General features: G+C 43.1%; 1 protein-coding gene across 1 annotated transcript in view; it reads right to left on the reverse strand.

Moving 5' to 3' along the window:
- The window catches only part of aspscr1 (ASPSCR1 tether for SLC2A4, UBX domain containing), an 18918-nt gene that overhangs the window by 5309 nt on the left and 1109 nt on the right, over window positions 1–12500 (reverse strand). The window contains 13 exon segments of the mRNA XM_079597860.1: window positions 1296–1348; window positions 1482–1544; window positions 1888–1954; window positions 2133–2214; window positions 6478–6614; window positions 7205–7264; window positions 7995–8111; window positions 8113–8342; window positions 8345–8571; window positions 8773–8846; window positions 8926–8983; window positions 10755–10855; window positions 12476–12500. The exon segment at window positions 12476–12500 is cut by the window's right edge and continues 90 nt beyond it. Of these exon segments, the coding sequence (XP_079453986.1) occupies window positions 1296–1348; window positions 1482–1544; window positions 1888–1954; window positions 2133–2214; window positions 6478–6614; window positions 7205–7264; window positions 7995–8111; window positions 8113–8342; window positions 8345–8571; window positions 8773–8846; window positions 8926–8983; window positions 10755–10855; window positions 12476–12500 (1294 nt within the window).

Below are 12500 nucleotides of genomic sequence, written 5' to 3' on the forward strand. Positions count from 1 at the left end.
AAAGTGAGCGAAAACTTCCTGTTTGTGCCTCTTAAGATCACGAGACAGATGTTACACAACAACACCTGTGACCTCTGAAGGGAATAATCACTGTATCAACCTGACATCACAGTATAGCAGCAACGGACACACACACGCTCATGCACGCACGAACGCTCACTCACTCACTCACTCACTCACTGACTCACTGACTCACTGACTCACTCACTCACTCACTCACTCACTCACTCACTCACTCACTGACTCACTCACTGACTCACTCACTCTCTCACTCACTCACTGACTCACTCACTCACTCACTCACTGACTGACTGACTCACTCACTCACTCACTGACTCACTCACTCACTCACTCACTCACTGACTCACTCACTCACTGACTCACTCACTCTCTCACTCACTCACTGACTCACTCACTCACTCACTCACTCACTGACTGACTCACTCTCTCACTCACTCACTCACTCACTCACTCACTCACACACTCACTCACTCACTGACTCACTCACTGACTCACTCACTCACTGACTCACTCACTCACTCACTGACTCACTCACTGACTCACTCACTCACTGACTCACTCACTCTCTCACTCACTCACTGACTCACTCACTCACTCACTCACTCACTGACTGACTCACTCTCTCACTCACTCACTCTCTCACTCACTCACTCACTCACTCACTCACTCACACACACTCACTCACTCACTGACTCACTCACTCACTCACTCACTCACTCACTGACTCACTCACTCACTCACTCACTCACTGACTCACTCACTCACTGACTCACTCACTCACTGACTCACTCACTCTCTCACTCACTCACTGACTCACTCTCTCACTCACTCACTGACTGACTCACTCACTCACTCACTCACTGACTCACTCACTCACTCACTCACTCACTGACTCACTCACTCACTGACTCACTCACTCACTCACTCACTCACTCACTCTCTCACTCACTCACTGACTGACTCACTCTCTCACTCACTCACTCACTCACTCACTCACTCACTCACTCACTCACTGACTCACTCACTCACTCTCTCACTCACTCACTGACTCATTCTCTCACTCACTCACTGACTGACTCACTCTCTCACTCACTCACTGACTCACTCACTCACTCACTCACTCACTCACTCACACACACTCACTCACTCACTGACTCACTCACTGACTGACTCACTCACTGACTCACTCACTCACTCACTGACTCACTCACTGACTCACACACACTTTAGCTCAGGATGAGGCTGATGTCAGAGAGACGCACAGTCGGTCTCACCTGGAATAGAGTGACATTCGGGTCCTCAAGGATGGTTTTGGGTGGCGCAACAACTAGAAAATAAAAAATACACAGATAAAACACCCACATCATATAGGACAACATTGGTGTGTGTGTGTGTGTGTGTGTGTGTGTGTGTGTGTGTGTGTGTGTGTGTGTGTGTGTGTGTGAGTGAGATAAACTCACACAGGTAAAACTGCAGCTGTTGGTCCTGCATGTGAGATCTGATGAAACTTCTCAGAGCAGAAACTGGAAAACAGACAAACATCTGCTGTGAACAAAACATCAAGAAAAGAAATACAATAAAATAATACAAATATTTATACAACTAAACATTAGAAAAAGAAAAAAGAAAAAAAAAGTATTATTTATTTTATACAAATAAACAAAACACAACATAAAAAGTAATTTAATAAAATAAAATACAAAACAATAAAAAAATATTTTACACAACTAAACAGAACAGAACTCAAGGTAAAGAAAATAAAAGAAATAATAAAATAAAAAAAATATTGTATACAACAAACAAAGAAAATAATAAAAAAAACTAAATAAAATTACAAAAAAATTAAAACCCAAAGTGGGATCTGACCTGTCTCTAGAGGCCTGAAGAAGCCCTGCAGAACCTGGCGGTCCGGAAACTGGACCCGCAGCGCCACCTGAGAACGAGACAACCGTTCCAATCCAGTCACATGACTGATCACATGATCACACACACACACTCACACTCACTCACACACACACACACACACACACACACACACACACACACACACACACACACAACACACACACACACACACACACACACACACACACACACACACACACACACACCTTCGGGTACCGGGCCAACTTCTCCTTCATCTGAGACTCTCGGAGAGATTTCGTCATGAGAGGAGCTTCTTCAAACGCCCTCCTAGACACAGAAACACAATACAATATACAATATGATGCTTTTAATCTAATATTTATACATTACTCTACAATACCTTTACAACTACTATACAATACCTTTACAACTACTCTATAATACCTTTACAACTACTGTATAATACCTTTACAAGTACTCTACAATACCCTTACAACTACTCTACTATACCTTTACAAGTACTCTACAATACCTTTACAACTACTCTACATTACAAGTACTCTACAAACTACTCTACTATACCTTTACAAGTACTCTACAATACCTTTACAACTACTCTACAACTACTCTACTATACCTTTACAAGTACTCTACAACTACTCTACTATTCCTTTACAAGTACTCTACAACTACTCTACTATTCCTTTACAAGTGCTCTACAACTACTCTACTATACCTTTACAAGTACTCTACATTACCTTTACAAGTACTCTACAATACCTTTACAACTACTCTACTATACCTTTACAAGTACACTACAACTACTCTACTATTCCTTTACAAGTACTCTACAACTACTCTACTATTCCTTTACAAGTACTCTACAACTACTCTATTATTCCTTTACAAGTGCTCTACAACTACTCTACTATACCTTTACAAGTACTCTACATTACCTTTACAAGTACTCTACAATACCCTTTACAAATACTCTACTCTACCTTTACAAGTACTCTACAATACCTTTACAACTACTCTACTCTACCTTTACAACTACTCTACAATACCTTTACAAGTACTCTACTATACCTTTACAAGTACTACTACAATACATTACAAGTACTCTACAACTACTCTACTATACCTTTACAAGTACTCTACAATACCTTTACAACTACTCTACTCTACCTTTACAACTACTCTACAATACCTTTACAAGTACTCTACTATACCTTTACAAGTACTCTACTATACCTTTACAAGTACTCTACAACTACTCTACTATACCTTTACAACTACTCTACTATACCTTTACAACTACTCTACAACTACTCTACTATTCCTTTACAAGTACTCTACTATTCCTTTACAAGTACTCTACAACTACTCTATTATCCTTTACAAGTGCTCTACAACTACTCTACTATACCTTTACAAGTACTCTACATTACCTTTACAAGTACTCTACATTACCTTTACAAATACTCTACTCTACCTTTACAAGTACTCTACAATACCTTTACAACTACTCTACTCTACCTTTACAACTACTCTACAATACCTTTACAAGTACTCTACTATACCTTTACAAGTACTCTACAATACATTTACAAGTACTCTACAACTACTCTACTATACCTTACAAGTACTCTACAATACCTTTACAACTACTCTACAATACCTTTACAAGTACTCTACTATACCTTTACAAGTACTCTACTATACCTTTACAAGTACTATACAATACCTTTACAACTACTCTACAACTACTCTACTATACCTTTACAACTACTCTACTATACCTTTACAACTACTCTACAACTACTCTACTATTCCTTTACAAGTACTCTACTATTCCTTTACAAGTACTCTACAATACCTTTACAAGTACTATACAATACCTTTACAACTACTCTACAACTACTCTACTATACCTTTACAACTACTCTACTATACCTTTACAACTACTCTACAACTACTCTACTATACCTTTACAACTACTCTACTATACCTTTACAACTACTCTACTATACCTTTACAACTACTCTACAACTACTCTACTATTCCTTTACAAGTACTCTACTATTCCTTTACAACTACTCTACAATACCTTTACAAGTACTCTACTATACCTTTACAAGTACTCTACTATACCTTTACAAGTACTCTACAACTACTCTACTATACCTTTACAACTACTCTACTATACCTTTACAACTACTCTACAACTACTCTACTATTCCTTTACAAGTACTCTACTATTCCTTTACAAGTACTCTACAACTACTCTATTATTCCTTTACAAGTGCTCTACAACTACTCTACTATACCTTTACAAGTACTCTACATTACCTTTACAAGTACTCTACAATACCTTTACAAATACTCTACTCTACCTTTACAAGTACTCTACAATACCTTTACAACTACTCTACTCTACCTTTACAACTACTCTACAATACCTTTACAAGTACTCTACTATACCTTTACAAGTACTCTACAATACATTTACAAGTACTCTACAACTACTCTACTATACCTTTACAAGTACTCTACTCTACCTTTACAACTACTCTACAATACCTTTACAAGTACTCTACTATACCTTTACAAGTACTCTACTATACCTTTACAAGTACTATACAATACCTTTACAACTACTCTACAACTACTCTACTATACCTTTACAACTACTCTACTATACCTTTACAACTACTCTACAACTACTCTACTATTCCTTTACAAGTACTCTACTATTCCTTTACAAGTACTCTACAATACCTTTACAAGTACTATACAATACCTTTACAACTACTCTACAACTACTCTACTATACCTTTACAACTACTCTACTATACCTTTACAACTACTCTACAACTACTCTACTATACCTTTACAACTACTCTACTATACCTTTACAACTACTCTACTATACCTTTACAACTACTCTACAACTACTCTACTATTCCTTTACAAGTACTCTACTATTCCTTTACAACTACTCTACAATACCTTTACAAGTACTCTACTATACCTTTACAAGTACTCTACTATACCTTTACAAGTACTCTACAACTACTCTACTATACCTTTACAACTACTCTACTATACCTTTACAACTACTCTACAACTACTCTACTATTCCTTTACAAGTACTCTACTATTCCTTTACAAGTACTCTACAACTACTCTATTATTCCTTTACAAGTGCTCTACAACTACTCTACTATACCTTTACAAGTACTCTACATTACCTTTACAAGTACTCTACAATACCTTTACAAATACTCTACTCTACCTTTACAAGTACTCTACAATACCTTTACAACTACTCTACTCTACCTTTACAACTACTCTACAATACCTTTACAAGTACTCTACTATACCTTTACAAGTACTCTACAATACATTTACAAGTACTCTACAACTACTCTACTATACCTTTACAAGTACTCTACTCTACCTTTACAACTACTCTACAATACCTTTACAAGTACTCTACTATACCTTTACAAGTACTCTACTATACCTTTACAAGTACTATACAATACCTTTACAACTACTATACAATACCTTTACAACTACTCTACTCTACCTTTACAACTACTCTACAATACCTTTACACGTGCTCTACAACTACTCTACAATACCTTTACCAGTACTCTACAACTACTCTACTATACCTTTACAAGTACTCTCACTCTACTCTACTCTATAACTACTCTACTATACCTTTACAAGGACTCTACAACTACTCTACAATACCTTTACAAGTACTCTACTCTACTCTACAACTACTCTACTATACCTTTACAAGTACTCTACAACTACTCTACTATACCTTTACAAGTACTCTACAACTACTCTACTATACCTTTACAAGTACTCTACAAGTACTCTACAACTACTCTACAACTACTCTACTCTACTATACAACTAATCTACAACTACTCTACAACTACTCTACAACTACTCTACAACTACTCTACAACTACTCTACAACTACTCTACTCTACAACTACTCTACTCTACAACTACTCTACTCTACAACTACTCTACAACTACTCTACTCTACAACTACTCTACTCTACAACTACTCTACTCTACTCCTACTCTACTCCTACTCTACTCTACTACTACTCTACTCTACAACTGCTCTACTCTACTACTACTCTACAACTACTCTACAACTACTCCACTCTACAACTACTCTACTATACCTTTACAACTACTCTACTCTACAACTACTCTACTCTACAACTACTCTACTCTACAACTACTCTACTATACCTTTACAAGGACTCTACAACTACTCTACAACTACTCTACTCTACAACTACTCTACTCTACAACTACTCTACAACTACTCTACTCTACTCTACAACTACTCTAAAACTACTCTAAAACTACTCTAAAACTACTCTACAACTACTCTACAACTACAACTACTCTACTATACCTTTACAAGGACTCTACAACTACTCTACTACTCTACTCTACTTCAACTGAAGTGAACTGTGTTTGGTCACTACACGTCGATCACGCGGCCTCTACGTGTCTAACTGAGAGTCGTTAGTGTATCGTTCTCACCTCTCGCTCTTCAGCTGGGCGAATCTCTTCCGGATGTCGTCCACGGTGACCTCAAAAAACTCGTCGGGAAGTTCTCTGTCGTCACGACGACGGGCTCCTGAGTCCAGATGGAAGACCAGCGGCTCCCTGTCGATCGGCTGGACGTAGACACAATCAATGCGCACGCTAACCCTGACATGTGCTAACTGACTCAACACACACACACTCACGGTTATTGACACGTTACTGCGATAGAGAATATGCAATAATGAGAAAACAGCCCCGCCTACTGATTTACATACAATCTGCATATAAGTTGACTTTAAAAAACAAAAATTGTGTAATAAAAGATAAAATAAAATAAGGAGAATTATAATAAATGCATGTTTAAAAATATATTAATATATAAATAAGATGATTTAATTTGAAACGTGTCACTATTATTGTCACTGTATTGATAAAAAGCTTTGTAAAAAAAAATATTTGCAATTTCTATTTTGCATTTGCATTTTATTTTAATATGGTAAAATAAAATTTCAAATCATCAAGTGCTTATTTTGATGCATTAAATACAATTTTGGCACCTATTTTGCAAACAGTTTCCATAATGAATTGTTTAATCTGGTTTTCATGTGTATTTGTGTGATTTAATTAATTAATTTAAATTGGGCTGAAAATGCCTTCCATTGAACGCTACTGCTAAATAGACCGACGTGTGTGTGTGTGTGTGTGAGGCGTGTGTTTTTACCTCCAGATATTCGTCTGGTTCCTCTTCATCCCTCGTCGCTTGTTTGGCGCTGACTGATCTCTAAAACACACGAGAGACATATTCAAAAACTCTCCAGCTTGAAGAGTGAGAGAGATCTGTGTGTGTGTGTGTGTATGTATGAGAGTGAGAGTGTGTGTGTGTGTGTGTATGTATGAGAGTGTGTGTGTGTGTGTGTGTGTGTGTGTGAGAGTGAGAGTGTGTGTGTGTGTGTATGTGTGTGTGTGTGTATTTGTGTGTGTGTGTGTGTGTGTGTGACTGAGAGTGTGTGTGTGTGTGTATGTGTGTGTGTGTGTGTGACTGAGAGTGTGTGTGTGTGTGTGTGTGTGTGCCTGAGAGAGTGTGTGTGTGTGTGTGTGTGTGTGTGACAGAGTGCGTGTGTGACAGAGTGTGTGTGTGTGTGTGTGTGTGTGTGTGACAGAGTGTGTGTGTGTGTGTATGAGAGTGAGTGTGTGTGTGTGTGTGTGTATTTGTGTGTGTGTGTGTGTGTGTGACTGAGAGTGTGTGTGTGTGTGTGTGACTGAGAGAGTGTGTGTGTGTATTTGTGTGTGTATTTGTGTGTGTGTGTGTCTGTTTTTGTTTTTTAATTAAAATTACTCAATTCAATTTTTAATTGAAATGACTGTTTTCTATTGTAATACATTTTAGAATGTAATGTATTCCTGTAATCAAAGCTGAATTTTCAGCATCATTACTCCAGTCTTCAGTGTCACATGATCCTCCAGAAATCATTCTAATGATGATTTGATGAACAAGAAACATGTTATAATACCTTGATTTCATGGCTGGGTTTGGGTTTTTTGGCTTTGGGAGGGCTGCCGGACACACACGGGGACCACGAGGTCGAGCTCTTCAGTCCCGCGGGTCCTCCCAGACGCTGCCCGCTTCCCCGAAAATGGCACGAAGTCAGGCGAAGTGGGCGTGGCCGAGGGGGCGGAGCCATGGGGCTGAGGGGGCGTGGCCGAGGGGGCGGAGTCACGAGACTGTTGGGAGGTCCCCGGTCTCTCGTCGTCCTCCGTTATCTGGGACTCCTGATGCTCACTGGTTTTGGGCTGCACTGTTCGCTCTCGGCTCGTTTTTGGCTCCTCCTCTTCCTGTTTGACAGGGTGATGGTTCAATGGGCGGCGGCCTGAGTGGGCGGAGCCGGGGTTTCCACGGGAACAGGGGCTGATGGTTCTGGAGGAGGCGGCTGTGATACGGTCATCTTGGCAACAGCATCCGTTGGCGTGGCAACAGCATCCGTTGGCGTGGCAACAGAACCCGTTGGCGTGGCAACAGAACCCGTTGGCGTGGCGACCGTATCCATTGTCGCACCAGGACATGAGGTGCTAGAGCCTTTCAGCACATATCTAACACACAGAAACATCTTCAATATCATCATATATCATCAAAGTATTGGGTTACATACAGTATGTATCTGTGTATCTGTGTTATAATTGTGGATGAGCTGACCAAGACAGATTCCAGACAACCTGTTTGTTATGGCAATAAATAAATAAATAAATGAAATGAAATCAGACAGGGATGTGACATGCGCTCTGAGAGCTCACCGTATGATGGCACTTCCTCCCGTGAGGCCCAGAGACTTCAGAGTCGTCGTCTTCAGTGCTTCCTCACCGCTGACCTAAACCAGGTTTAAATGAGTGATTTTGATTTGATGTTGAGTTTAATACCGAAGCGCAGAGATCAAGCGGTCGTCTCACCTCGTCTCTCATGTAAACACACACTGGTGTGTGTCCAGACAGCTCCAGGTCAGACGTCCTGCGAGAAGGAAACAGATCAAAACATCTGTCAGGAGGAGAACAAACAGAAACACACACTGGACTCTGATGTGTGCGTCTGCTGGGTGACATGTGGGCAACACAAACACTCATCTCGCATTTACTGTATATACATTAGATTCCTGCATGGAGAACAGCAGCCAGTTTAAACTGACCCATATTCACTTTCAGGGGCCTGCTGTATCAATGGCTGAGTGAGAACAGGGGGAGTGGTCAGTGAGGGGAGGGGCCTGCTGTATCAGTGGTTGAGTGAGAGCAGGGGGAGTGGTCAGTGAGGGGGAGGGGCCTGCTGAATCAGTGGTTGAGTGAGAGCAGGGGGAGTGGTCAGTGAGGGGGAGGGGCCTGCTGAATCAGTGGTTGAGTGAGAGCAGGGGGAGTGGTCAGTGAGGGGAGGGGCCTGCTGAATCAGTGGTTGAGTGAGAGCAGGGGGAGTGGTCAGTGAGGGGGAGGGGCCTGCTGTATCAATGGCTGAGTGAGAACAGGGGGAGTGGTCAGTGAGGGGAGGGGCCTGCTGTATCAGTGGTTGAGTGAGAGCAGGGGGAGTGGTCAGTGAGGGGAGGGGCCTGCTGAATCAGTGGTTGAGTGAGAGCAGGGGGAGTGGTCAGTGAGGGGGAGGGGCCTGCTGTATCAATGGCTGAGTGAGAAAAGGGGGAGTGGTCAACGAGGGGGAGGGGCCTGCTGTATCAGTGGTTGAGTGAGAACAGGGGGAGTGGTCAGTGAGGGGAGGGGGAGGGGCCTGCTGTATCAATGGCTGAGTGAGAACAGGGGGAGTGGTCAGTGAGGGGGAGGGGCCTGCTGTATCAATGGCTGAGTGAGAACAGGGGGAGTGGTCAACGAGGGGGAGGGGCCTGCTGTATCAATGGCTGAGTGAGAACAGGGGGAGTGGTCAGTGAGGGGAGGGGGAGGGGCCTGCTGTATCAATGGCTGAGTGAGAACAGGGGGAGTGGTCAGTGAGGGGAGGGGGAGGGGCCTGCTGTATCAATGGCTGAGTGAGAGCAGGGGGAGTGGTCAGTGAGGGGGAGGAGTCTGCTGTATCAGTGGTTGAGTGAGAGCAGGGGGAGTGGTCAGTGAGGGAAGGGGGAGGAGTCTGCTGTATCAGTGGTTGAGTGAGAGCAGGGGGAGTGGTCAGTGAGGGAAGGGGGAGGAGTCTGCTGTATCAGTGGTTGAGTGAGAGCAGGGGGGGTGGTCAACAAGGGGGAGGGGCCTGCTGTATCAGTGGTTGAGTGAGAGCAGGGGGAGTGGTCAGTGAGGGGGAGTGGTCAGTGAGGGGGAGGGGCCTGCTGAGTGAGAGCAGGGGAGTGGTCAGTGAGGGAAGGGGGAGGAGTCTGCTGTATCAGTGGTTGAGTGAGAGCAGGGGGAGTGGTCAGTGAGGGGGAGTGGTCAGTGAGGGGGAGGGGCCTGCTGAGTGAGAGCAGGGGGAGTGGTCAGTGAGGGGGAGGGGCCTGCTGAGTGAGAGCAGGGGGAGTGGTCAGTGAGGGGGAGGGGCCTGCTGAGTGAGAGCAGGGGGAGTGGTCAGTGAGGGGGAGGGGCCTGCTGTATCAGTGGGAGGAGACTGTGAGAACAGTTTAAAGTGTTTGGCAATGGCACTGAGAGCTCATAAAACAGTGTTCTGGCTGCATTTAAAAACCTCAGCAGGAGTGTTTTACTTCAATCGATACAAACACCCACAGAAAGAACACACACACGCACATTTCCCTCATAAATTACGCATTCAAAACAACTGCAGCCCTCGCAGACAGAGCGACACACACCTGGTTTGAGGAAAATGGGTCAGTAGATCCCATAACGTCTGTCCACTGGAGAAAGAGTCCTGGAGACGAGAGCCGTCCTCCATCTGCAGGGCGACCCGCACCTGAACCGCAGGAACACAGGAGGAGCAGAACACATCACAACTGGCGGGACATACCTTATAAAAAAACACACAAGCGCTCGCCTTGCTCTGTTCTGTGATGCGCGTTCGTGACGTCACGTAATACGCAGTTACGTTGTAAAGGTCACGCTTGACGAGTCAGTGTTTACAGATGTGCGGAAGGAGGACCATACACACATATTCAAATGTCTTTGTGTCAGTTTATCGTTTAAAATGTCCATCTCGTGTGTGTATCCTGGTGTTGGAATATTAAAAAGCCTAAAAGAACATTTTCGTCAGGACAGAAATGTTTTACTTTTCACAGAAGCGTGACCTTTACAGCGTAACTGCGTATCACGTGACGTCACGAACGCGCATCACAGAACAGAGCAAGGCGAGCGCTTGTGCTTATAAAACTTAAACTTGTTTATTTATGTTTGAAATGACGATGGTTTCGCTAGATAAGACCCGTATTCATCGTCTGGTGTCGTTTAAAGCCCGTTGAAGCGGCGCTGACACTGTCATCTGGACCTTGACCCGTTTGGGGCCCATTGACGTCCATTATATGGAGAAATGTGTTCATCAAAAACCTTCATTTCTTTTCCACTGAAGAAAGAAAGACATGGACATCTTGATGACATCGGGGTGAGTAAACTATCAGCTAAAGTTTTTTTAAAAAGTGAACTAATCCTTTATAACTCTTGCATGCGTTTCAAATAAAGTGTGGAAAATAATAACCCCGAAATCTGCTTTAGAGCCAGAATCCTCTCATAAACGCCTCCACTGACAGATAAACCCTGAAAGCGTGCGTGAGTGTGTGAGACGGAGCCGGGCAGCACATCAAGGCGTGTGTGTGTGTGTGTGTGTCCGATCTGAACCGCAAACACACACTTGGACGGGATGAGCAGGACGGTGGTTTACCCATCATGCTTTACGACCAACCCGCTCGTTAATCATCTTTCAATCAAACGAGAGCGTGATGTTCATTTCCCTTCATCCAGCCGTCCGGCTACAACCGCTCAAGCGCTCGGCGTATGAACACATGCCCATAAAACAGCAGCTGGGCCGGTGCTCGTGCGCCAAACACGTGCTTCAGAAGTGACACTGATGATGTCATCCAACTGGCGCGCTGATGTCATAACCTAACGAGCTCCTCGTGCAATCACAGCCTGGCAGACGTTACATGACAATGTAATTTGTATATGCCGTTTACTTTCTTTAAGGCGAGAAACGGCAGGCAAAAACATCTGGTTTTGAGATATTTGTCTCCAATAACATCTTCTTTCAGACTTGTGGTGAAAAACAGTCAGAAATACACATTGAGGTCTTTATTTTACTAACTGTGTCTGTTTGCGTCTGTAGATTTCTCCTAAATACAACAAAAGTTGGCGTTATAAATCATCATGATCCGCGATCTCTGTCTGCACCGTCATCACACACCGTTACACATACAGGTCACACACACACACACACACACACACACCGCGTTCTCGGCTCCCGTACACACACACACACACACCGCGCTCTCGGCTCTCTCCGGCTGCCGTACACACACAGGACACACACACACACACAGGACACACACACACACAGGTCACACACACACACAGGTCACACACGCACCGCGCTCTCGGCTCCCGCCGGCTGC

The sequence above is a fragment of the Phoxinus phoxinus genome, assembly GCF_949152265.1.
Source record: "Phoxinus phoxinus genome assembly, chromosome: 22".
NCBI lineage: Eukaryota > Metazoa > Chordata > Actinopteri > Cypriniformes > Leuciscidae > Phoxinus > Phoxinus phoxinus.